This window comes from Lagenorhynchus albirostris, chromosome 3 (genome assembly GCF_949774975.1).
Source record: "Lagenorhynchus albirostris chromosome 3, mLagAlb1.1, whole genome shotgun sequence".
Classification (NCBI taxonomy): domain Eukaryota; kingdom Metazoa; phylum Chordata; class Mammalia; order Artiodactyla; family Delphinidae; genus Lagenorhynchus; species Lagenorhynchus albirostris.
The window spans coordinates 146,591,958-146,618,128 of record NC_083097.1 but is presented as its reverse complement, the minus strand read 5'-3'; the positions used below and the strand labels follow the sequence as shown (position 1 = coordinate 146,618,128).

Here is a 26,171-nt window from a genome sequence, read left to right as displayed (position 1 = left end):
GTGCGCTACACTTGCTCCCCAGACGCCGAGCGTTTGGAGAGCCAGGCAGCGCGCCTGCTCTGCGCGCACAGTGTGCGCGCAGTGCGCCCAGATCCTCTCAAACCTGTCGGAGGGGCCCGCCCAGGGCCTCTCTAGAGAAAGAGAGAGAAGAGGACAGTGGCTTGTGGGTTGTGGGAGGGAGGGGGCGTGGGCTTCGCGTCCCAGGAAGTTCGAGGTCACCGTGCCTCCCACCCCTTAGGTGGGTTTGACTTGGGACGGCCTAAGTACCCGTCCAGGCGGGGCCTTTCACTCCCCAACTCTGCCTGGCGCTGCTCTGCGACCTCTGAGCCTAGAGTGCCCTTCCCACGTCCACCCCATCCCGCGGGCACCCGGACTGCGGGCGGCCGGCACGCACTGACCTGCACCGCGGATCCTCCGCGGGGCCCCGAGCCGGGGTTCGAGGTGAGGCGAATACCGACGAGGCTCGGAGAAGTGGACGCTCGCCCGCACACCGCCGCTCGGCCTCTACCGCCGCAGGGGGTGGGGCGCAGGGTCGGGAGTCGCCGAGCATTATTGGAACGAAAACGAAATAAAAGCGGCGTTAAGTGAAATAGCTAACTTTTTTATTAAATAAAACGACTTAAATAAAAGGAACGGAAAAGGAGAAGGGTGGACCCAGCCTCAACGCAGGGTGCCCCAGCCCCTGGCGCTTCCCCCAGTCGCCTGATCGGCCGCCCCTCCTCCAGTGGCCCCCGCGGGGGAAGCAGGTGGCCGGTTTCTAAAGAAAAAAGCCAAAACTTTTATTATTTACACGTTTGGGCAAAAGTACAAAGTATAATACAGGCGCCCGGCCCGGGGGCTGCGGGCGAGGGGCGGAGAAACGTAAGGCGCTTTCTTTGTCAGGCCCGGGCCTCGGGCGGGACTGGGCGCGGGGCGGGGGCTCGGATTGTGCAGTCGCGCGGAGCCCGGGCCCAGCCCCCCTCCGCAGGCGGCGGGGATGCGGCCGCGCCCCGGGGCCTACTTGAGCTTGGCTGGCCCTTCCCGTCTCGGCCTCGATTCCCCCCCAGACCGGCTGGGGGGCCGGGGCGCCCCGCCGGGTCGGGGCGGCGATACTTGGTGACGGTGCGCGCTGGCGGCTCACACCAGAGAGGTGACGGCGGGGACCTTGGAGCTATCCTCCTCCCAGGGCTGCAGATTCTGCAGAGCAAACAGCGAAGAGTTGTGCAGACAGAGCGGGTCGGGCTGGATAGAGTCGTTGAGGCTCTTTTGGAAGGCGTCGTGTTGCAGCTGCAGCATGAGCCGACTCGCCTGCTGCCGCTCCGCCTCCCGCTCCTCCGCCGTCTGCCGCCTGCACCGGGGGAGGGAGAGGGACAGCACCGTCAGGCACCCGGCACCGCGGGGCCGCCGGCGGGGCCCCCACCCGCCCGGGAGTCAAGGCCAGCCGGGAGCCTCGAGGCGCAGAGTCAGTCTGCTTCCCCGCCGGCCTTGTGCGCCGGGGACCCGCGGGTCCGCGGAGTGGGTTGGGATCGTTTGTTTTTGTTGTGCGCGGGGAGATCGCCGGGAGGAAACTCCGCCCGCCGCCCACTTGCCCACCCGGGTATTGTGGCTTCGCCAACAACAAAGATTGTTTCTTTGCGGGATAACAAGGGCAGGGCGTGTGTGTAACTGACTAGGCCCTACAGGCAGCTGGGTCACTGGGGTCCGCGGGTGGGCGGGCAGGCTCTGCACCTCGCGGTGTCCCCGGGTCCGGTCAGCCTCATCCGGTTCTCCCAGGCTCTGTCTCAAACCCCTCTTGCAGGACGCGATCGCTTCGCCGTTCACGGGTTGGATCGAAAGAGCGATCGGATAAAAACAGGGCTGGAGTCGGGATGCGGAGCTAGAGCGGGAACCCGGAGCCCCGCGCGGATTGTCGGGAATCGGAAGGGCAGGGGGCAAGCGGGAGGGTTTAGCGGAGCGCGAGAGGCCCGGGATGGGGTGGGGTGTTGGGGGGGGGGCAGGTGAGAGGAAACCGAGCGAGCGCAGGAGACCGAATAAAACATCGAGAGAGTTGGAGAGGCTCAAGAAAGCGACACAGGGATGGGAATGGAGGAGAATTCCAGACACGAATGAGGACAGGCGCGCGGGAGGGCGAGCTGGGAGATAAAACCTGGGAAGGAGGGGGGAGGTGCAGCCCTAGGAGGGCGAGTAGTGGGTAGCGCAGGGTGGGGAGAACGCGAGGCTCCGGCACGGGGCGGGCGAAGGGCCGGTGCAAGGTGGGCCGGGCCAGGCCTCTCTCACCGCCACTTGGTCCTCCGGTTTTGGAACCAGGTCTTGACCTGCGCGTCCGTCATTTTGAGGGACTTAGCGAGCGCCGCCCTCTCGGCCGAAGCCAGATACTTCTGGCGGTGGAAGCGCTTTTCCAGCTCGCAGATCTGCACCCGAGAAAAGGACGTGCGCGGCTTCTTACGCTTGGGCGGCGTCCTGTTCTGGTAAGGGTGGCCGATGCGCCGGGTCACGGTGAAGGGCGTGAGCGCCGCCGCCGCTGCGGAGACACACGAGGCCCCCTGAAGCCCGGCCCAGCTCGACTGCCGTTCAGGCACCATGCGGACCCGGTGCCGCCCGGTGGGGCGCAGAGTACTACGCTATTTCGTTGGTCCCGAGGGTCCCCAGCGGCACCAAGCCGGTTGGGAGATGTCCCCCTCTTTCCCCGGGCACAGGCTTATTTCCCCCAAACTCTCTGATTTTTCTCCCCTCTATGGTTGCCCGGGGCCCTGGGCGCTGAGGCCTCCACCGCACTTGGGCCTCCGGAACCGTTTCCCCGAGTGAAGCACGTAGGGCGCGGCGCCTCTGGCCCCGGGAGGGCCGAGGCCCGGCGCCTTTTTGGACACCCTGCTCACCTGTGAAACGGTCTTTTACGAAGCGGCGGCTGCTCTCCATCCAGGGGAAATTGAGGCCGCCCAGGCTGGAGACCGTGGGCACGGAGGGCATGGCAGGCAGCGCGCTAGGCAGAGGCGGCGGCACGGCCCCGGGCAGCGGCCTGTGCGCTGGCACTCGGATCACGCCGGCGGGCGCCAGGCTCAGGTTGACACTGTAAGATCCCGCGTCCTCGAAGGGCGCGCCGAGGCCGGCAAAGGAGGTGGGCAGAGACGGGTATGTGGCGCCCGGACGGCCCCCGGGGGGCCCTCCCAGGTAGTTGGCGCCGTCGGGGCCCCGCGGGGCTGGTGCGCTGTCCTGGTCCGGGCTGTTGAGGATCTGGTCGATGCCGAAGCTGATGGGCTCGTGCGGGTGCGGGGTCTGCGCGCTGGCTGGCGCCTCCATCCTGGGCGGGCGGAAGGGCTGGGCTGGGCTGGGCGGGGAGGCGGCTGGGTCCCCGTTACGGCGCGGCCATGGAGCGCCCGGCGCCTCTCGTCGCACTGAAACTTTGCCAAGAGTGCGCGGGCCCGACAGGCTCTGTGTCATCTTTCTTGAACCGAACCTGGAGTTTCCGCTGCTAATTCCTCTCCCGCCGCAGCCATTGGCTGCGATCAACAAGCCTCTCTCCTCCCATTGGCTCCTGGCTTTCAATAAAGGCCTAATTCATGGAAATAGGAGCTTAGGGACTGTTCCAAGGTGACATCATTTTAACAAACGAACAATAGGTCAAATTTATTAGCCGGGATAATGGGCGGCGGATATTAGCGCCCGAACCACAGCCTCCCAAACCCGAAATCTAACGAAGCTGCAATTAGGAGACGTTCCCCGCTCCTCCGGGCTGGGGCAGCTTCCCCGCCGCCGAGCGGGGCGGGCAGGGCGCTCTGCTGGTGAAATTGTCATTTGCTGAGGGGGGTTTCGTTTTCTTCCAAATTTTTTTTTTTCATCTGAGCAAAACCCAAACAATATGAATCCTTTCAATTACAATGGAGTTGCAACTCCGGAAAGACCCTGCGGAATCCGCGGCAGCGTCCTGGACACCACACCGCCTCGGGAGCAACGAAAGGGGCGCACCGTGGGGCGCAAGCTGTGCACTGCCTGCGCGCGGGGTGAGGACAGCACCGGAGCATGCCCCACGCTCCCGAGGACACCGACCCGCGTGGGGAGAATTCACCTCCGCCCGGGCTTCGGCCGTGGCGCCGCGGCCACTTTAGAGACGCTCCCTGGCACCCACCCGGCAAGCGGACCGAGGCGAGACTCTCAGGTGCCCACGCGTGCCAGGCCCGGCTGAACGGGACCCGGGGTCGCCCGGTGGGGAGCGAGATCCGGTCCCTCGAAATTCGTTGCAGGATGGACGGGACTGTGGACCCGCGAGGAGACCTGCCCGAGGCGCGGCAGGTGTCGAGACCTGGGGTTACCGAGGGGCAAGGGCGGGGGAGGGTCATATTTAGAGCAAATAGCGGGGTTTCTTTGGGTAACCCTGGGCGCTGAGACCACTCCTTGCTTTGCCCGCGCCCTCGGAGGCTGTGCCGGCGGGCCAAGGGCCACCGGTGACAGGACGGCGTGCAGGGCGGTCAACCCCCCTTGCCCCCCCCCCAGTCTCATCTGTCTCCCCAGGGGAGGTTTACAGAATCGTTTTCTACCTGCTAATTCTAAAATCGTTAGGTGCAAACTGACTGCTAACCGCTTGGCACGGCCTCCCTTGCGCTCCCCATCTTGCCGACGTGGTGAGAGCTGGGATGCTCCATTGGCCAGAAGGAGGTTTGTATTTGGGCCAGGTCACATCCTAGCCGAGTAACCTTGAGCAAGGGACTCATAGCTTTAGGCTTTGGTTTCCTCGTTTGTAAAACGGAATGCGTGAATTGCGAGATGGTCTCGAGCAGCGAGTGAGATGTGGAGAGCGCACGGGGTTAGGGCCTGGCAGGTAGCAGGAAACAGGAAGCTGCGGCTGCCCTCCCCACCCGCCCAGCGTGACAGTTGATGTGTTATTCTTAAGATTCCTGTTTGTTTGCGGTTTTATTTTATTTGCGGAGGCTCAGTATCTTGGAGAGAGAGGTGTATTTGTCTACGGTGGGGTCAGTCTCGGGGGGCCAGGAAGGGCAGGGGGCAGCAGATTACTAGATTCTTCCTAGTAATCTGCCCCCAACAAGGAGAGGCCTCAGGACTTACAATCTTAAGGCCTGGAAGCCTGAGTCAACACCCCCTCTGTGACCTTGGGCAAGTCTCTGGCCCTGGCAGAACCTCAGTGTTGGGTGGGGAGAATGAGGCGTCTGGGCAGAGAAGGGTGAGGAGAGCAGGGCTCCTGGGCCCTGGGCAAGCCCTCCTCCACTGCCCTCTGCAGACCAGGACCTTCAGATGGAGTCTCGCTGTTGCTCTGGGCTGGGGGCCTCCTGCTTCTAACTCAGGCTCTGCCACTGGGGGGCCTGGGGGTTGTGGGGTCCCTCTTGCATCTCCTGGAGCCTCATTTTCCTTATTTGTAAAACAGAAAGGGTAATAGCTACCCCCAGGGTGGCTGTGAGAAGTAAATGAGAGAAGGTCTGTGGAATTGCCTGGGAGACACTCTGGCGGTTATGTAATAATAACTTTAATGGCAACAGTAGAGCAACTGTGAGTTGAGAGCTTAGCAGGTGCCAGGCAAGGGCTGGGGCACTTATTTATTCCTCACGACAACCCTGTGTGGAAAGGGCTGCTCTCAACCCCATCTTGTACCTGATGAGTGGACCGAGGCTGAGTTCTGAGACTCACGCTGACTCAGAGGCCAGTGAAGGCTCTCCACCAGCAGCTCCACTTCCTTCCTGGCTTCCAGATCCCTGGATCCCAGGCCTGTCTTTGCTGCTTCCTGGCTCTGTTACACGGAATAGCAAGGCCCACGCTGCACATGTAGGTGGGCAGGCACAGAGATAGGGAGAAGATGTGGGTGGTGTGGCCAACATTGCTCCCAGGGCATGGTGAGTGGCCCAGTGCTTAAGAGTTGGATTCCTACCTCTGTTTATCAGGTGTGGGCTAGGGAAGTCTCTTTGTGCCTCAGTTTCCCCATCTGGTAAAGCACCAGTACCAACATCGTGGGATTGAATGAGCTCATTCAAGTAAGCATTCGGCACAGCGCCTGGGGTAGGGAAGGGCTCCACCTCACTGTGCCCCGCTGCCTGGGACCCCGGGCTTCTCAGGCATCCAGCAGTAGGCGCTTTGGACCACTGGGCACAAACCCCCCTTCTTTCCCAACCCAGACAGAACAGAGCTGTTAGGCAGCTCAGGAAAAGGAGTAAATGGCGCGGGTAGCAGTTTCTGGGACAGCGTTTTCCATGTGTGTTCTGACGAGCGGCATCAGCCTCACCTGGGAATTCGTTAGGAATGCGCATTCTTGGACCCTAGCCCAGACCTACTGAATCAGAAACCCTGGGGTTGGGTTCAGCACTCTGTGTTTAACAAGCCCCCCAGGTGATTGAGACCCCTGCTCAAATTCAGAAGCCGGTGCCCAGAATATTGCCCATTTCATCCAAGTTTTCAAATTCATTGTTGTAACACTGTGGGAAGATTCTCTCCTATTTTGAAACTCCCATGTTGAATCTGTGTTGACATCCTCTGCATTTCATTCTCACTGTTACTCAGTTGTGCCTTTTGATCATATTTGCCAAAGGTTTGTCTATTTTACTGGTCTTAAAGAAAAGACTTTTATTTCATTATCCTCTTTTAAAATATCATCTCCTTCAGGAATGGCTTGTTTTATTTTTATTTGTTAATTTCTTCTTTGTTTGTTGAGGTGAAATTTTAGTTCCTTTTGGTCATTCTTCCTTGTTTTTTATTAACTACATTTAAGGCCAGACATTCTCCTCTGAGCACTGTTTTGGCCAAATATTGTTTGATATGTATTTAGTGTTCCTGAAATTGTAATTTTTTGCTGTCCATTCTTACCTGCTATCAACTGAACAATGACAGAGATGGAGATACACATACACACACACGCACACACACACACACACACACACACACACACACACACACACACAGAGATGAGAAAATCTCTAAGAACTGGGAGCTGGTGGCCCAGACTCATGAGGCCAGAAAGACTTCCGGGATGCAGTGTATCCTCTCCTCCTCCCGATGGAGAAGATGGGAGAAGGGATAGCACTGCTGGAGGTCTTGCTGGGTGTCATATAGGAGACAGAGGGGGGATTTAGGGATGAGAGTCAGGATGTCGGCATTTCCAGTTGTCCACATGCAGGAGGACCCAGTTCGGGCTCACTCTACCGCCGACTTCCTGTGTAAACTGGGAATCAATTTCCCTGTCTGTAAAATGGGGTAGGGTTTGAATCAGGGCTCTTAAACATATTTGGGTCAGCAACCGAATTTGCAAGATAGATGAAAATATTATGGACCACTTCCATAGACAAAGGCACAAACACATCAAGTTGGCACACATGCCATGTCCCAGGTTGCTTACCTGCCCACCCTCCATCCTTAGTTCACACCCCCTAGTTTGGAGTCTCTAGGGGCCCTTCTATTTCTCATGATGGAAGGCTCTAAAGACACCTGCCCAAACTTATTCACTCATCCATTCATTTATTCAAGTATTTACTGAGCACATACTCCAATTTTCTGGACCATGTCCCAACTTTGGGTCTCCATTTCCCCATCTGATAGTGGGAGTAATACAGTCTGAGCTCTTCATCGCTGCCTCCCCCGATGGGGAGGACTAGAGGGCGTGCGGTGGGGAAGGGCTGGAGCTGGGATTGGAACCCAGGACTGTCTTGACTCCAAAGCCCGTGCTTTTCCCTTTACCTCATACCCCCATTTTTGCTGTGGGAGCAGGTAGTAATGATTCGAAGTCATAGGAAATCAGTGGGTGGTCTAGGGGAAGGATCCCAGGAGCGGCGTGAGGGCGGCCACAGTGGGCTCACTTCTGTGTCCCCCACTGTTCCAGGAGTACCTCCAGGGCAGAATGGTCAGAAGTGTGTCCAGTAATTCGCCTGTACTCAGTTCAGCACTCGCCTCCCCCAGCTCCGCCCACGGCTGGTGCCTTTCCACCTTTTTTGTTTGTTTGTTTTTGTGGTATGCGGGCCTCTCACCGTTGTGGCCTCTCCCGTTGTGGAGCACAGGCTCCGGACACGCAGGCTCAGCGGCCATGGCTCACGGGCCCAGCCGCTTCGCGGCACGTGGGATCTTCCCAGACCGGGGCACGAACCCATGTCCCCTGCATTGGCAGGCAGACCCTCAACCACTGCGCCACCAGGGAAGCCCTGCCTTTCCACCTTTTAGGGCCCAGGCCACCTCTTGCCTCTCTGCCCATCCTCTAAAGCAGCCCTCCTCTCCCCCAGCCACTGTCTATCCCTGTTTATTTTCATCATTGCCTCGTTGCCTTTGGAACCCATCTTATTTCCCCTGCTCACCAGCTCTCTGAAGGCAGAGACTCTCTCGTTCACTGCTTTATCTGTGGTAGGTGAATGAATGAGCGAACGAATGATCTCCAGGATCCTTGTGCTGAGTCAGACCCAGGCCCTGGCCTCGAGGATGGCCCAGCCTGGCAGGGAGGCTGGCAGCAGCCTGAGGGAGCTGCCAAAGGGCTGGGGGTTAGGAGAGAGGGTATAAGACAGGAAGGGGGAGGGGAGGGGAGATTCCTTCCCTTGTGCGGGCTGGTGACACATGCGCCTGTGGGTAGCAGGGCTTGCTGGGAGCACGCGGGCTCAGGGGGCGAGGGCAGGCACCGAGGGCAGGCACAGCCGTGGCCTTCTGAGGTGCCTTCACACCCGATCTCATGCCCCTGTTTGTTCCCACCCCATCAGCCATTGTCCCCATTTTGTGTTTTACAACTTTCCTTTCTTCCTGACAGATTTCTCTACTAAATTCGACTTCGTTTCAACACTTTTGTTGGGCAAATTACATTAAGATGGATGTTGCAGGTACCCTTATGGTTTATTTATCGTGATACTGTTTGTATCTCACGCTTATAAATAACTTATGTTATAGCTTTTGTTTGTGGGAATGTAACTTACATATTTTATTACGCTTTCTGTAAACCTCAAAAAGAATCTTGTCAAGGAAGCACTCTTCTCAGCAATCCAAGCTATGGGATGTAAAAACCCACACTAACATGATTTTTTAATATGCCAAGGAGGCAGGTTACTCTTGCTGTAGTTTGAAAGGTTTGCTGTCATTGTAAACTTACACCTCAATAAAACATTAAAAAGTCTCAAGAATGATTTTATAAAGTTCAGGGAGGAGGATGAATCCGTGGCAGAAGCCACAGACACAGCACACAACGGGCCCTGTGGGACTGGCCTTTCTTGGGGAGTGATCAGCCCCATCTGGGGGTCCCGGTGGGTCCATTTGCACCTCCCCACCCAACTGTCTCCAAAGCCCAGTGGTGAAGTACCTAGCTTAAGGGATGTTAGTGGAAAAGAAACATGAGTTTTGGAGTCAGGCTGACCTGACTTTGAATCCTGGCTCGTCTACTTTTTAGCTGTGTGGCTCGGGTCAGTCTTTTAGTCTCAGTTTCTTCATCTCTAAAATGAGGATAATATCAATACTTACTTGACTTTCTTATTGGTAAGCATTACATTTAAATGAGATCATGATTTGCAGTGCCTCGTGGGTGCTCATTAAATGATGGTGGTTCCAGCTGTTTAATGCTCATCTTGGGACTTTCACTGTCTCCCTCTGTACTCTGCCCCGCCCTGCTCTCCAGGCGCTCTTTGCCTCCTCGCCATAAGGTGCTGGGTTCTCTCAAATGCTGCCTCGCCTACACTGCTGGACTGGCCTCCATTTGGACAAGGCTCCCGTATGCCAGCTCTTCCACTTTCCCCAGTTTCTCTCACCAAACCTACCCTGTTCTTTGTTCTCACGCTCAGCTCTGTTGGTAGTTAACTCAGTCACTGAGCTCAGCTCACAGCCCGTGCCAGGTCAGTTGCGCATGTCGACAGGGGCTTCCAGTACCATAACCCAAAGGCACTTCTAGGTTGGCAGGGCTAGCGGAAGGGAGGCCAGGGGCCAACAGGGCTTTTCTGGCTGCTCCGATCATCACACGGTGCAGCACCCCCATCCCCTGTTCTAGAGCAGCCTGATTGGAAAGCACAGAAAACACAGAAACATCTAGACCACAAGCAGGATACAGCTCTCAGGCGTCAGGTTCTTAAGTCAGTGGAGAAGGCAAAAGTCGTGCGGTCATAATACCTTCAAACTGTTTCTTGCTTGACTATCAGCTGAAGCTGTTGGCCTGACCTCGAGCCCCGCACAGCGTGGACGACACCTGTTCGCCTGCTAGAAGCTCATCAGAAGGGCGAGGTGCGCCGGCAGCGGCCCGCGCATTCCTCTCCTCCTCACTCTGGGCCAGATGCTGTGGGTAGGTGGTAGACCCCGAGGAGCTGCCAGGATCATTTATTTTTTCCTGTTGCTGAGTGTAAGTCACATTCACCTGCGATCTGATTGGAGCATGTAACACAGGGGTCCCCATCCCCCGGGCCACGGACCAATACCGGTCCGGGCCACAGCCTGTTAGGAACCGGGCCGCACAGCAGGAGGTGAGCGGCGGGGGAGCGAGCGAAGCTTCCTCTGCCGCCCCCCATCACTCCTGTTACCTCCTGAAACATCCTCCCGCGCCCCCCACACCCCCCCACCCCCGCAACCGCCAACGGTGGAAAAACTGTCTTCCATGAAACCAGTCCCTGGTGCCAAAAAGGTTGGGGACCACTCTGTAACAGATCCAACTAGCTGTCTTTTGTGCAGGCTCCGCAAGATTGGGTGTGCCCTGGAGTGCCTGTTTTACCCTTGGGATAGGATGACCCTGCAGAGAACTCCCACGGGGGACTCCAGCTTTCCCCTGGAGCCCCCGCAATCCCTCACCAAGGCCGACTCTGGCCAGGATGGCCTGAGCGGGTGGGGCGCAGTTCCAAACCAGGACCCACTGGGTCAGGGGGTGAGTGTGCAGTCTGATGTGCTCTGCAAACACCCCAGCTTCCCCACTCCCTCCTCCTCCCTCAGAAAGGGCACAGAACTGGAACTTAGCTCTCCAAGGAGAATCAGGATTCCTTTCCAGGTCTCAGGGGAGAAACCTGTAGCCAAACTCCACCTCTCCAGCAAAGGCCAGGTAAGAGTCGTGGCAGGTGGCTTTGAACATGGCTCCCGAAGACCCCTGCCTCCCGCCTTTGTGTAACCCCTCCCCTTGGGTGTGGGCTGGTCCAGTGATTTACTTCCAATGAAGAGAACACAGGAAAAATGATGCGTGGCCCCCTGCGATTAGGTTATGAGAGGCTGAGACGTCCAGACTGCTGTGCTTCTCTCTCTCTTGCTCTGGTAAAGCGAGATGCCAAGTTGTGAGCCGCCCTGTGCAAAGGCTACTTGGCGAGGAGCTGGGGCTCGGCCCACCAACCCGCGAGGAGCCGACTCCTGCCAATAGCCACGAGGGGGCTGGAAGCAGGTCCTTTCTGGGCAAGCCTGGTGGTGATCAGGGCCCTGGCCCACCATGCTGGCTGCAGCCTGGGAGACCCTGCGGCACAACACTCACAGGAACTGTGAGATGAGCAGTGTTGCTCTAAGCCACTACATGTTGGGGTCGTTTGTTACACAGCACCAGAGTTCTGAAAAACACATGGAAATGGATGTAAACAGTAACTGGTTTCAACTCACCATTCTCAAATACAGGTCTTGGAGAGGCCAGGAATCCCTTTGAGGTGACACAGACCTGGGGTCAAATCCTGCCCGTGTGACCAGTGTAAGCTGTGTACCACCTTTGCGCCTCAGCTTCCTCATCTGAAGAGTGGGAGTATGCTGTCCCCCTTCACAGGGCTATTGTGAGGACTAAGTGAGAGGTCAGATGAGGAGGGCACGGCAGACGTTCCATCGCTTTGCTGAGTCTGTTCCCTGCTGCGCGCGCTGCCTCTCCGTGTGCTCTGCACACCCCGGCGCCATGAGCAGGCCCTGCTCAAGTGGGGCTGGGGCAGGCCTGACAAGTCCTCCTCCCCAGCAGCTCTCCAAGGCCAAGACAGAGCCTTTCCTGGCTGGGGAGAAACCACCAGGCAACCTTTGGCGATGTGGTCAAGAAAAGCAAGTACACACAGTGATTTTCTTGTGAGCATTTTAATGCAAATAATGCGGTGCTTTTAGGCCTTGGACCTTTTTATTTATTTATTTATTTATTTTGGCCACGCCACGCGGCTTGCAGGATCTTAGTTCCCCGACCAGGGGTTGAAGCCGGGCCATGGCAGTGAAAGCCCGGAATCCTAACCACTAGGCCACTAGGGAACTCCCAGGTCTTGGACCTTTTTCAAAAACAAAAACAAAAAACAAACAAACCAAAAGACAGTGTCAGAAGGGGATAGGTCTTCTATGAAGGATTTTTTTGGGGATGAGTAGTGTACAGTAATAAGCCCATGAGAAAGAGAAAATTCTCAAGTCAGACTTCTCTAAACAGTTGAGGTTTTATGAAGTTCAGAATTTGCCTTCTTGTGGAAATTTATCCCACTGCTAATGAAACATAGTGTAAGGCTGAGGCTTCCTCCTCCATTAGATACCAGAAGTAACCCTACCTAGAACACACTTTTCCCTGATTTCCTGGGTTCACACACGAAAGACAAACATTTTGAGATAAACTTGGGTGACTTTGCTTTTCTGTGACAAGCCTGTTGTAAAACTCAGCTGTCAAGAAAGTTTTCAAGAAATACTAGTCTGAGAAACGAGATTATAACAGGAGCTTGTAGATTTACCTCTTCTTCAACAGTAAGGCCAACCTTTCGTGTCTTATCAGAAATAAAGGGAACAATATTTACTACAAGCCTGAGCCATGAAGACGGAGCAGTGAGACACCAAAGCCATCTGACAGTGGCAATCTCAAATTAATAGCCTAGCTCCAGTCCCTCACAAACTGTAAAGGCTTCCTCCTTGTCCTGGGTTTGGGCCGAGCTGCAATCCCCACAGTAGTAAGAGTTTTTGTGGAAGGATGAAAACCAACTGATCCTCATCCTCTGAAAATCTGTACTTTAGCACCTAGAACTGTTTTGGGTGGCCCAAGAAGGCAGAGCTGCTTTGAATCTGTATTTTGACTGGACACCCTCAGCTTCTCCTAAAAATTAAATGGAGGCAGGCCTGGGTGCTGGTAGCACCCAGAGCTACATGCTGGGGCCACCTACTCCTTCTGAAGAAATATCTCTGCAGGCAGTAATTGCACAGCTTAATTCTTCTAGACTAAACCACTTCAGATTTATGCCAGTGAAGAGCAAACGTTGTTTGTAAGTCATTTAATTGTGTTACTGTCTCAACTTTATCAGTCGCTGCTGAGGCGGAGAGGGCTGTGTGCAGTCCTGTGGGGCGCTCTGGAGGGCTCCCAGGCTCGTTCTAAGTGCCCACAGCTCAGAGTCCCCAGTGCTGCTTTTTCCAGACTCATAACAAACTACTAATTTAACAGGTTCAAATGGTATATTTGTCTCAATCCGGGATCTATGTTGAAGGTTGCATCTCTCACCAATTCACAACCTTGACTGCAGAACCATTAACTAGTACACACTTAGGCGTAAACCTGGTTTATTATATTCTTTGGTTAAATATTGTCTCTACACCCTTTCAGAGCATTATAAGAACAAAGATAAATGATATTTTATAGAAAGACTGAAAACACATCTTTTGCTTTTTCAGTGCAAAGACTGAATTTACATTGTTTGTGCGCTATTATAAATTCTTACAATTAGGCCAGGCTTATAAAAAGGTAGGACTCTTGTTGTTGTTGTTTGTTTGTTTTGAAAAATAGATTCCCCTGGGCTAGCCAACATCACTGTCCTGGGATCCAGACCCACAAGTCTCTTGATAAAAGCTGCTCGGCACACGGTCAGAAGTCGGGTCAGCTCATCATGTCCAGACTGCACGGTTCGGTGCTGCCATCACTGCGCAGGGCCTCTGCCACATCTCTTCTGAAGACCGAGAGGTTCTGGGTGAACCTGTGGAAAGAGTAAGAAAGGGCTGAGGGCAGTGGCAAGGCTGAGGCTGTGTGAAGCTCTGGTGGCGGAGTTCAGGACCCTGGAGACGGCCTAGGTGCTGGCTGAGCTCCTTCCTCCCATTTCACCGACTACTACTGCTCTGCCAGCAGCATGCCCTCCTCCTTCCCCTCCCGGAAAACAAGGGTTACCAGCAAATACACTCTGACCATTTCGAGGGGTGCATTCTGTGGTTATACTATTTAAAAATTATTTTTAAAAGTCAAATTACATTATAGATGGTAAGGAATATAAAGAAAAGAACAAAAGCTTATGTGCCTGGCACTGGTTGAGTTTACATATAAATTCGTTTCATCATCACAAGTCTTCTCCAAAGTAGGTGTCAGTATCCTCATTTGCAGATAAGGAAACCAAACTAGGTGCTTCACAAAGAGGGGGCACTGGGTACGACTACCTGGGCTCACATCCTGGCCCCATCACTTCTAAGCTGGGTGATCTCTTGTCTTGATGCCCCACATGAGTGGCTAGCTTACGGGATTGCGGGAAGGGAGAGTTTACTGAGTCAAGTGAGACGATGCCTGTAAGTGCGCGACATTCTGCCCGGCACATGGAAAACACGCAGTCCTTGCTAGCTAGTGCTCTCACTAAACGAGGAGCTTGTCTGACACCATTTCACAGAGCCGCTCAGGAGGCAATACTCAAATTCCCAAGCCTCAGGTGAAGCAATTTCCCCCCGAGGCATGTAGGGAAGGGTCCCCTCTTCCTTCACGAAGTCTCTTCTCCTGCTAGCCCTGGAGACTGCCCCTTTTTGCCTGACAGAGGATCTTGGCTCAGAACAAGCAGTCAAGGGAACACGTCCACAGAGCCCATCCGACTTGGCCTTGTATTACCAGAGCCCAGGTTTTGGCTTGTGGCTATCGGGATGATTAATAATATGCATTTCAAATGGCGCAGTGTTTGAATGCTACCACTTTTATAAAAGGATGAGGCAAGTATTACTATTTTTTTTTTTTCTGAAAACATTTTCTCTCTCCATCATTCATTATGCCTGTCTCTTCCACCACTAGAAGCTCCGTGAGGGCAAAAACCTGGAACAATTAGTTCCTCAGTGGTATCCCCAGTGCCTGGCACATAGCAGGTTCTTAATAAAATTTTATGAACTAAATGAATGAATGAATGAATGAATGAATTCAGGCATAGGTGATAAGTTTGGCTTCCTCATCAGGATCTCACTGGCAACTTACCTGTCTCTGTTCTTGCAAAACCAACCACTTTTAAAGGTCAGACAGAGGAAAGAACTACTTACTGTGCATCATATGTCCTGGGTACCATGTTTACTATATTCTGTCATTTAAAGGTCACAATCAATTATCATCATCTCTGTTTTACTGGTGAGAAAACTGAGGATCAGAGAACTTGACTGCCTTACTCACTGCCACACAGCCTATAAAGGGCAGGGATAAAATTTAAATTGGAGTCTGTCTGACCTCAAAGCCTATGCTTGTTCAAATGCCAGGAGGCCTTTCTTTGTCCTTCATAGCAGATCTAAACTTTCCTTCTTTTAACCTTTTCAATTAGTTATTTTTTCTCTCTCTCTCCTGTTGGATTATAAACTGCTTAAGGGCAAAGGCTGCATTTTATTCATCTCTGCATCCTCTATAGCAGGGGTCCCCAACCCCTGGGCCGCGGGCAACTGAAGCTTCATCTGCCGATTCCCATCGCTCATCCCCATTATCCCCATTGCTCGCATTACCGCCTGAACCACCCCCCCGCCCCGCCCCATCGGAAAAATTGTCTTCCACGAAACTGGTCCCTGGTGCCAAAAAGGTTGGGGACCGCTGCTCTACAGTGCCTAGTGTGATGCTTGGAAGAAAGCAACTACCCAGTCATATTTACTGGATGGAACTAAATTGAGTCTAGGATTACAAGGTGTGATAGAAAAGCCACATCAGTATGTCGTGAGCTGTGTTAAGCGCAATCCCGGAACGTCCACCTACCCCAGAGATGCTAAACTATGGGGCGCTGCTTACCTGTCTCTGTTCTTGACAGACAGGTTCTGCTCCACTCCTTCCATTAGGTTCCTGAAGCACTGGGCAAGGACCTCCTGCTTGGGGAGAGGCTGGCTGTTTATCAGACTTGCCCTCAGTTCACTGAAATACTGTTGGGAGACAGAACAAGTGTCAGAACTCTGGCTCCACACTGGGGCCTGAGGAGAGCTGTAGGGGAGGGCTAGACCACCTCTGAAGTGCTCAGGGCTCCTAACTCTCAAAGGCGCTTTGGTCCAGGCCCCCTCTGAACTTTAAGCCTTTAGAGAAAACCAAAGCAACAGAGACATTCCTGAGTATAAACTGTATTATCCCTTCTCATAAAAATCTCTTCCTATAGCTGCTTTATTGTCATGGAACAATTTAGGCTGATGGAGTTCTCGCCTCCTCTGTGGGGAACCAAGCACATAAAGGTCTTCCTGAGTCTCATCAACAATAATCACAGAAAGGCTGAAAGAGGAAGGACCTCTTAGGCTGAGGGGAAGAAATGAACTAAAAATGCCCAAGGAGCACTTTGGGCGACCAAGTCCAGGGTCCCTCCTCAGGCCTCTTCGTCTTCGGTGGCTTCAGTGAACTACCCCTCAAACGACCCCAGGCTTTGTTCCAAGTCCTTGTCCTCCTGAGTTAGGATGGGTCTGTTCTGCTGAGGTGGGGTACTACAGGGACTTGCTTAGTCCTGGGAGAGCTTTCTGGCACTAAGAAGAACACCTGTCACACCTGGTCACAAAGAACTGCACAGCCCTTTCTTCTCTGCTGATGTCTGTGGGCTTCTTTACACACAAACTCTTATGCTAAAAGCAGCTCCTAATCATTGGAAACAGCCTAATTTCAGCACAAAGACAACAGTTTGCCAGTCGTGTTTATCCTTCCAAGCCCAAACAGCACGATATTTAATTTCCATCATACATTAAAACAGCTCACATCAAAAACACACATAATTAATATGTAGTCAGACTAATACTTAAATACTATATATCAGAGGCATTACACTTAAACCACAATGTCTTCCCGAACAAGACTGGGAATGCACAAAACTACTTATTTTTCCCTTTTATAATGATGCAGTGACTCACACCAAATAGAAAATTATTAGTTTTTCATCCCAAACCATGAAATATTACCTCCATCAGTAAAGTATAATATTGTGATGTCATAAGCTTTTTCTAAACACTGAATTTGCCCTTATTCCCTCTCAATCATTTTAAAAGAACTGCTCTCTTTTATAGAGCTTGGATTTAAATCACAATAACACTGAGGGAAGATGAATGACAGTGCTATTGAATGTGGCTAAAATTGGATACTTCAGCACAGGTGAATGATGAGACAGCTCTTCTCTTTTTGATATATTTTCTTCTTCTATTAGTTTCCTTCCAAGGCTGGGATTTCAGTTTGAATTTTAATGTATGCGGCTGCCTCTAATCTCACTGTCTTTTCCCCCAGTACTCTCTTATTGTATAGACAATTCATTCTCCCGAGCAGTAATGTACTGTTCCTACTGACTGCTGGGGAGACAGGGGTGGGTTCAAGGGGAAGCTGGAGAACTTGGGAGGCAGCCCAGAGTGATGCGTGCACTTAAGGACTGGAGACTTGTGCTCCGGATGAAGGGTGCTGCCTCTGTGTTTGGCCCTGAGGGGCTACTGCTACCACTGAGGGCAGTGGGGATCCCACAAAGGAAGGGAGGCCTAGGAAGGGGCAAAAGGTGTTGTTGCCCACAATCTACTGGAACAGGGAGGGGAGTGAGGGTGTGCTGGAAGCACTGCTGAGCAAACCACCTGTCCAGTGCAGGGCTCCAGATGCCAGAAAAGCTAGTGTGAGGCCTCTACTTAACTGAAGGAGATCTGAGGCCTCTGGGGAAGGGCCTTCTGGGAGAATATGGCCTTGTCCCGCGTGCTCAAGGTCCCAGCTCAAGCTCGGTTGGCTTCCCTGTCTTTGTCACAGCTTGGCCTGGTGTACAGCTGCTCCCTCTTCCCAGTGGTCGCCTCCTGCGGACCTTCCTGCAACCGCACTCACCTTCTCGTTGAGCAGGATGAGCCCCAGGAGAGGCCTGGATACCGACCACTGGTTCCGACAGTCTTCGAAGACAATGGTATTCATGAGGACAGACATCATCTAGAAGACAGAGTCACATGAAGACACTGATGCGCTGGCTCAGAGTCCCCCCCGCCCAGTCCCAGGCTTTCTATGTGCTCACCTTCTATCCCCACATCTTGCCACCAGACATGAAGGTGCTTCCTGGACAAACAAACAGCTTTGACTCTGGAAGCCTATGATGCTGCTGTAGGAACTCTTGGCAAAGACTCTCAGCTCCCTGAGGAAGAGTTCCCACCACCGAAACCTTTGGTGAGAACCTTCTGGGTGGGCAGAAGTCAGGGGCCACAGAGCCAAGAGGATCAGTCCCTGCCTCTCAACCCTGACGTGCTTTCCTCTATACTAGGTCACCAGGCAAAAGCCCAGCTCACCTTTCTTTCTGCCTCTCATTTCACCAAAGACGCCAAGCTGTGGAGGGGCAATCTCTCTCCATGACTCCTCTCAGACAAGAGGGAGAAATGGGGCACATGCCCGGTAATGCTGGAAGTCACGTTTCCTGCTGGCTCAGGCTGTTAAAGTCTTCTCATTCACTCCTCATACACTAATTCACTCATTTACTCACTTCACTCCTACATTTCATACTCGTCCGTTTTCTTAAGTTCCAATTCTTCAAGACACCTGGGGGGTGGTAAGAGAACACAGGCATCTACCACAACCTCCATCCTTGAGGAGCTAAAAACTCCCCGGGGCAGACTACTCAGCACAGAGATAACAGGCACTAGGCTGGGCTAAGTTGCTGTGGGCATGCAGTGGAAAGAGGGATGCTTCTGGGCCCCTGAGAATCAGGGAAGGCTCCACAGAGAAGGTCATGTTTATGGAGTTCACCATAAATGTGTTCTAAGCAGAGACAGTGGCAAAAAAAGGAGTCTGGGCAAGAACACAGTGGGTTCTACAGTGGTGAGGAATGTAGTGCGGCAGAAGAGAGGCAGGCCAGAAGCAAGACCCCAGTGTAGGCTGGAAGACCGCGATGAAGAATCTGGCAGTGGGAGCCAATGATGGGTTTGCAGCAAAGGAGAGACATGCTCAGATTTGTACTTAAGAAATCTCTCTCTGGGGACATTTGGAACGTGTACTGTGCAGGTGACAGTCAAGGAGGGAGACCGGAGATGAGGCTGCCGCAACAGTCCAGGCAAAGAGCAGTGAAGCCAGTTATGGCCATCCATATGGAGCTGACGCTACAGTTTCTGCTTCTTGCACTCTTTACCTCCCATCTCTAGCCCTTCCTGTTTGCACCACTTCAGAGCTCCTTTCCTCAAAGGAGGGCAGGGGAAAATGGCAATTATGTGGCTAAGTCTACTACACACACCACCCTGACTAGGCTTTGGTGACATTTGGCTTTGTCCTCTAGCATCTTTGCAATCCAATTTACCCTGTTCTCAGGCAAGTCACTGAACTTTTCTCTCTGTGTCTCAGTTTCATTAGCTATAAAGAGGGAGATGATAACCCAGTACAAGGAAGCTCAGAGAACCAAATGAGACGGTGGATATAAAAAGTGCTTCAAAAAGTGTTATAAACATTTAAGGTATATAAAAGCAACAGTAATGCGCTTAAACATCTGCTATTTCACACATCATCATCATCCTAACAGTTAGGCTGGTTGCAAATGAAATCTGCCGATACACATTTACTGCATGTCCAGTGTCTCTGGGGAGAAACTAGGTCTTAAGCCTGGCATATTGAACATCATTTGCAGATCACATGTTTCCATGTACAATTTAACAAGCCACCCAAAGTCACAGAGCCACAAATTAAATTAGTCTGACAAGCAAAACTAACAGATCCACGGAGACAGCCTAAAATATTATGGGTTTCACAATCTGAAGGCAGAATGGATATTTTAATGGAAAAGATTAAAGTCAGAGGCACCAAAGTCCTCCACTAACTGACAAAGCATGCTGAAGTGATGTGCCAATTACTTTATACGGTTCTCTCGTGGATTCATTTGTCTGAATGCATGTATTTATGTCTGTAATAAGTAAGGGGATGTTTGAATAAAATACTTTTCTAAAAATAAAGTTGGCTAAAATGGATGATTTTTTTTTTTTCTCTTTTACTCTTCCGGAAGAATGGAAATTAGTGAGCAAATCCGTTCAAAGGGTATTGACGTGGCAACTCATTTCCAGAGTTCTTGTTTCTAACACTCCTAGAGGATATGGGGAAACAGTTCAGTCAGTATGGCAAGTCCCTTTGGAGAAAGTTCCCCCCCATATGGAAGAATACTGGGTGAAAGGCCTGAGTACAGAATCCTGTTGCAGGTAATGTGAAATCTCTGGCGGTTATCGATGCGAACAAGTCAAGACTGAAAGGAGAGCGCCCTTGGCAACTCTGCAGTGGCCCGCCCCAGCCTGCACTGAGTCACAAAGCACCATCAGCGTTCAGCGTAAGGAACTCCCCCAACCTCCGCTCACTTCCTGCACTGTTACAGGCATGGCTGGAATGGCCATTTCAAATTTGCCCAACCCAGGCTACAGTTTCCAGAGCCTATGTCCAAAAAAACACACACATTACCCACTGTATTATCCTAAGCAGTTATTCTGCCCAACCAGGGAATGGACCGCTTGGGAAGGGGAGTCATGAGGCTTAGTCCGCTTAGGAAAACCAGACACCACACTGTCTCAGGTGGTGCTTCCTTGTTCTCCTTCCTCCTTCCCAAAGGGCTTTGGCATGAGTTTGTAGAAAATTTCTCTCAGTGAAGCAAAACCAACATGGTTTGACAGGGACAGACTTTGGAGCCAGTCAGAACTAAGGCCAAATCTGGCCCTGCCACTTACGTAACCTGGGACGCTGGGCAAGTTGTTTCACTTCTCTGAGCCTTTATTTCTTCATTTCTTTGGCAACTACTTCGAAGGGCTGCTGTGAGGACTGACTTCTTCCCCAGGCACTCAAATCCTTACTAGCGTTCGTTTACTCCAACTATGGTTACCCTGCCTGATCTGGCCCAGTGGAATCTCATGGCTCCAGGAAGCACCCCATTTCATGTCTTGCTTATGGACAGATAAACGAGATTATATTCTCACTATCAGCTACCCTCACTGGGAGTTGCAATACGCAAACAAACCAACAAGCAAAAAAACCCTAAAATAGAAAACAGTCCAAAAATCAGTCCTATGTGGCCTGGCACATGTATTAGTATGGATTTTGAATGACAGTGTTTCTGTTGTTCTGAAATCTTGTAATCTTCTAAATAAAACATGAAGCTGTGCTACAAATATCTGATCTGGAAAAATAAGACAAAGCAATGCTGTGCTACATGGATCTCTGTTCGCTCCTCAGCTCCGCTCCTATGTTTCTACCCTAAAATGGCATGTAAAGCACAAGCACAAAGCACAGTGGACCTTCCTACTCCAATGTGCTGGGTCACTCTTCCCCTACAGCAAGGTGGTAACTACATGCTCTCACTTCAGAGGCTTCCTGTTCTATCTTCTACCTGTGCAGAATAAGCAAAGATGTGGTTTGTGCTGGGTGCTTTACTGCTACACGGTGAGTATGTACTCTTTCTAAGGAGGCTGGAGGCTCAATGGCTCTAGAAGCTGAGTGGAGAAGGATGGCTGGAGAGGTGTGGCTTGAGTGCGTACAGGGTGATGACTGCAGTGGGGTGGGGTCGGGAGACTGGTCTGCAAACTTCTGCGGGGCAGGGACCATGGGGGACTTTTCTCTGTATCCCTAGTGCTTAGTATGGCATTTGGCACCTATCAGAGGCTCAGGAAATAGCTACTGGATGACAGAATGAATACATAAATGAATGAATGAATGAATGGGAAAGGATGAGTGAAATATCAACTAAAGCATAACGAGCTAAAGAGCCGAAAGGGGACTGCAGAGAAAACAGAGACGTTCTGGCCTCAGTCTATGGCTAAAACCTGCAATGGGTAAATATGTAAATTAATACATCGTTCATTTCCAAGGATCCTGCTTTTGTGTGCAGAGCCTGAGAACTCTTCTAAGCCACTGTTGCCTCTCTAGCCAGCAGCTGCGGGGAAGAGCTCTCTAGGGCCTTTCAGGTCACCAAGGCCAAAGGCTGAGGCACCATCTTTTCTAATGACAGGCACTTCCACCTAAGCGTAAGCTGTGCCTGGTGAGTTTTCTCACTGCCCAGCAGGGAATGACACGTTTACGGAGAGCCCTTGGGTGCTCAGCACTCTGTTAGGCACACACTGTCTGGAACTCTCAGCTAACCCTGAGGTAGGTATTATCCCCATTTCATAGACTAAGGATCTGAAGTGCTGAGCAAGTCAGTCACTTGCTCAAGGCATCACAGCCACCAGCTACCACGATGTGAAGTGGAACCAGGACATGTGCACAGGCCCGCCTGAGTCCGGAGGCTGTTGCCTGAGGGTGAGGACCAGGACTGCCGCAGTGGTGGTTGCGGCACAGTGTGTCTGGACCTCACTGTAGACTGCTAGCGGATTCATGGTGTGAAAGGAAAGGCTCGTTTCTGGGCGTGGCTCACTCTTCCACCTGCAGTGAGCCTCCCAGCTATGCTGCCCATGTGTATCTCCTCTGTTCGGCCACTCTGCCACCTGATCAAGAGCCGGGCAGCTACTGAAATCCCTGTGATTGGAATCCAGGGCAGAGGTTCCTGGTGAGTTTGCAGCAGACCTTCTTGCCTCCCACCTACAGCTTTTATAAATTTGGTTAACATATTTTCAGCCTCCCAAGGTGAACAGCAGTAGACATAATTAATAGATTGTCTCTGGAACACAGTCCACTGAACCACTGGTTTCCCTCCCACCAAAAGTATACGGCAATTTAAATTAACGTCATAGAAAACATTAGTAAATTAAGCTAATTTTCTTCGAGTTACAATACTCCCAATAAAGTGAGCACTTTTCATTGTTCATGTTCTTCGAACATATTGATTAATAAAACTAAAAAATATTCCATAAAGTCTAAGAAATGGGTGAAAAAAAATTCAAACTCCTCCCTTCTGCTCCCCATCTGATTCAGAAAGACAAAACTGAATCTGAAGTGACGATATGAACTCTGATCTATGGGGATCAAATCCTTAACATATTTAGGGAACTTCAGCTCTTCTCTCTCTATCCTGGCCTCTTTGCTCAGGGCTGAATGACCTTTTGGTTACACTGCAACTTTGCTCCCTGTTGACCAGGGAAATGGAAAATGGGAATGGGGCAAGAGTAATCTGTCTTCTCCAAAAGGTGGTGGAAGGAGGGGCTGAGAAGGAGGCTTTGGTTTATATAAAAGAAGGATGGACCAAAGAAGAGATGAGAGACCAAAGACAAAGCGTCCCTGTACCTAGATCCAGACAGAGGTGGGGAGAGGAGGACAAAGCAAGGATGATCAGGGCTGTGCCCAAGAGGGTGTGTCTGCGGAATGGGGTGCCTTAATCTGCTTGGGCCCTCAATGAGAAGAGGGGGTAGGATACACAATTATATGTACTGCTGACCAAGCTAGATTGCCTTTGATTTTGATGCAGTGAGTTGCTGATGTTTTGAGAACAACCGATAAATGCACCAAACACTTGAGAGATGCTTCTGAGTCTCAAGAATCCTCTGGCACCTGTAACTGGCTTTTCAGAAGGCCAGTTAGGAGAGGAGGAGGAAGGCTGGCCCTAGCAACAGCAATAAAAACAACAAAACAAAAACGATAGTGTAGTAGAGCCTGAAAAAGCAGAGAGACCTTCTACCCATCTCCACAGCAATTTCTCCAGAGCCCCATGCCCTGGTTGAAGATCTATGACCTGGAAGAACCTGAATGCTGCCAAAGGAGGAAAAGCTTCCAGATTTTCAGTGCTTGTGGAGGTAAGCGAGTTGCTGTCATTACCAAGCGCTGTTCTTAGGCCACGTGCATAGCAAATATTGAAATGTGATCCTCCTCAAATTAGATACTGGTCATCTTTGGGGAAAAGGAATCAACTGTTTCTTTGTCTGCTGTCTAGCAATGTGGTATTAGTGGAATGTTATGAAAAATGAAAGTAATGGACAAATAAGCAAGTACTTTTCTGCCTGGACTAAGCCCCACGACCTAAGTTATATTAAATCTTTTAATATCTGTACATATTAAGCACATTCCTAAGTTCTCATAGTGTCTTTGCAGTCTCATAACAGAAGCAACTATTTAGCACTTTAAATCAAAAAAAAAAAAAATCAAATGAAATGCATGAGGGGAGCCTCTTTTTAGAAGAAACAAGATTGCAATCAATTACAGGTGACCCATTCTCCTCTGAAAAATCATTTGGGAGTCCTGCCTCTTGGCCTTTGTACAATGCTAAGTTTGCTTTTAAAAAAAAAAAAAGGCAAAAAACTTCTTACCAATAAAGATACTGCAGGACTGGTTAACTCAGCTGACTTTGGCCATATATTAGCATTGCACGGTTCCACATCTAAACTAAGCGCACCCTCCTCTTCCACCCACTCCTTACAAAAAGTTAAGGGAGAAAAAGTTTTCCTCCAAGTGATAAATTGCCTAGAATATTTAAAAACCCTTCCAATCCACTGTAAAATCTAAGGAAATACACAACCTAGTGTTGCTGCTGTTTCAATTTTCTCCATTACCAACATTACCCCTAGTTCTCAAAACATTCATTTTAATCATAGTTTATTGGGGAAAGAATTACCTGCCAGTCTCATAGCTTATAATAAAGAAGATAAAGTTGGAATGAAACTTCAGAATTAATTAATTGAGAGTACTGCATGTGATGTGTCTATTCTGAATGTTACAGTGCACATCACAATGAAAACAGTTTTCTTTTCCATGGTTGAAATAAATTACAATAAATAATTCATTTCAATGGCAGAGATGTACTGGAAAGCAGCAGCAACAAAATTGACTGCACTACACTGTGAGCCTCATTCTTGAATCTTCATTATCCACTTGAAACTTTTTACGAGTAGTAACTCATATTTCAAGTGGCTGCAGATCTCATAAAGCGGCTCGCTGCATTAAAAGAAAACCAGAAAACCTGGGGTACTGGGAGGCTGAAGGATTTGCCACTCAGCACTGTTTGGGAAACCCTTTCTCACTCTTCTCTGGCCAACATCAAACGGAACAGTATTCGATTTGATGTAAAAATTAAGCATCCCTTGTCAAAAACATTATCTAAGTTTCCTCTACGTAGGAATGTTGGGAAAACTTGTATGTAAAGGAATGGCTTTCAACGCCAAAGCCATTTTCCTCTCATTTTTTTCAAGTGACACTGTTATTTCTAGTTCATGGTATACTGCCCAAATGACTGCCATACAATCAGGTTCTAGAACCTCAAATGTCCTACACTAGCCTCTGGGGGCCCCAAATTAGAAAATGTGTGTAAGCTCAAGAGAGACTAACAAAGGCATATGCGCTACGTTTTCTGTCTAAAAAAATCAGCCTATCCACACAGGACAGCTAATATTTAATGTGAATCTTAAAAGACACATATAGCATCACTGGGAAAGGATACATTAGGAAGAGACAATAAAATGAGAAAAGGCACAGGGGACAGGGCTTGGCATATATGAGGAATAATCAGCCTCTGTATAGGAGGCTTTTAAGAGAGACCTTCTTTTGAGTGGAAAGGAGTAGAGCTGAGGGTGAGGAGAAGACTGGGCTGAGTCCAGGCTATAAAAGGTCTTTCATGTCAGGCTGAATGCAGAAATGAGTTCGGGCCAGTACACAAAGGGTAGCCTTCAAAGGACTTCTGAATAATGATGAGATCGGTGATTTAGAACAAAACTTATGGGAAACTGCAGAATGGCAATGACGGGTAGGTACTGGAGGCAAGGCAACATGTTTAGGTACTACTGCACAAGTCCAGAGGAGAAATGATGAGGGCCTCCGCAAGTCTGTGGTAGCAGAGACAGAGAGAAATGGTCAGAATCCTTGACTGAGTATCCCATTTTCTTCCCAGTTAAAGAAATCTTTCGAAGAACGACAACCTGATACTGAAGCTACAGGTAAATTCAGAGCTTTAAGAACATGGCCTCAACTTCAAGACTGCCAATGAGAGAAGGGGCTGGATGCTAGGCGGCCCCAGCAGCGCTGCACGTGGTGGAGGGCGGCTGCCGTCTAGCAGGCCCACAGTCCCAGTGAGCTCGGGGCATAAGGAGCAGTGAAATGAACCCCACCCAGTGTACATATACGTGCATGACAGAGACGACTACAAGCACATGTTTATATTAAATATTCAGTGATAAAGTAAACTCTAACTGAGGCCATTCAAAATCAAGGAAGGGAGCGGGAAACAGCATGCTACTTTATTGAACAGTCATCACAACATTTTGCAATGAATATCATATTTCACAACAGAACAACATAA

The 26,171-nt window shown here is 50.9% G+C and overlaps 2 protein-coding genes across 2 annotated transcripts in view; both read right to left on the bottom strand.

Annotated features, from left to right (window-relative positions):
* Nucleotides 1-933: 933 nt before the first annotated feature.
* Nucleotides 934-3,291, bottom strand: TLX3 (T cell leukemia homeobox 3). The gene is made up of 3 exons (XM_060146558.1): nucleotides 2,856-3,291; nucleotides 2,257-2,500; nucleotides 934-1,327 (listed from the first exon to the last, which is right to left on the bottom strand). The coding sequence occupies exons 1-3, from the start codon at nucleotides 3,274-3,276 to the stop codon at nucleotides 1,117-1,119; spliced, it is 876 nt and encodes a 291-aa protein (XP_060002541.1). The 5' UTR covers nucleotides 3,277-3,291; the 3' UTR covers nucleotides 934-1,116.
* An 8,640-nt stretch (nucleotides 3,292-11,931) lies between these two features.
* The window catches only part of RANBP17 (RAN binding protein 17), a 316,339-nt gene continuing 302,099 nt past the window's right edge, over nucleotides 11,932-26,171 (bottom strand). Inside the window, exons 26-28 of the mRNA XM_060144179.1 lie at nucleotides 17,840-17,938; nucleotides 15,815-15,942; nucleotides 11,932-13,787 (exon numbers count right to left, since the gene is read on the bottom strand). Coding sequence (XP_060000162.1) covers nucleotides 13,691-13,787; nucleotides 15,815-15,942; nucleotides 17,840-17,938 — 324 coding nt within the window. The 3' untranslated portion in view covers nucleotides 11,932-13,690. The remainder of the gene's footprint in view (nucleotides 13,788-15,814; nucleotides 15,943-17,839; nucleotides 17,939-26,171) is intronic.

What these genes read in the sequence shown, in the direction of transcription:
- TLX3 (XM_060146558.1), bottom strand. Translation starts at nt 3,276, where the DNA reads ATGGAGGCGCCAGCCAGCGCGCAGACCCCGCACCCGCACGAGCCCATC. An exon ending in CGTAAAAGACCGTTTCACAG is followed by an intron (nt 2,501 to 2,855) that starts GTGAGCAGGGTG and finishes GTGTCTCCGCAG; the next exon opens with CGGCGGCGGCGCTCACGCCC. An exon ending in AACCGGAGGACCAAGTGGCG is followed by an intron (nt 1,328 to 2,256) that starts GTGAGAGAGGCC and finishes CCCCCGGTGCAG; the next exon opens with GCGGCAGACGGCGGAGGAGC.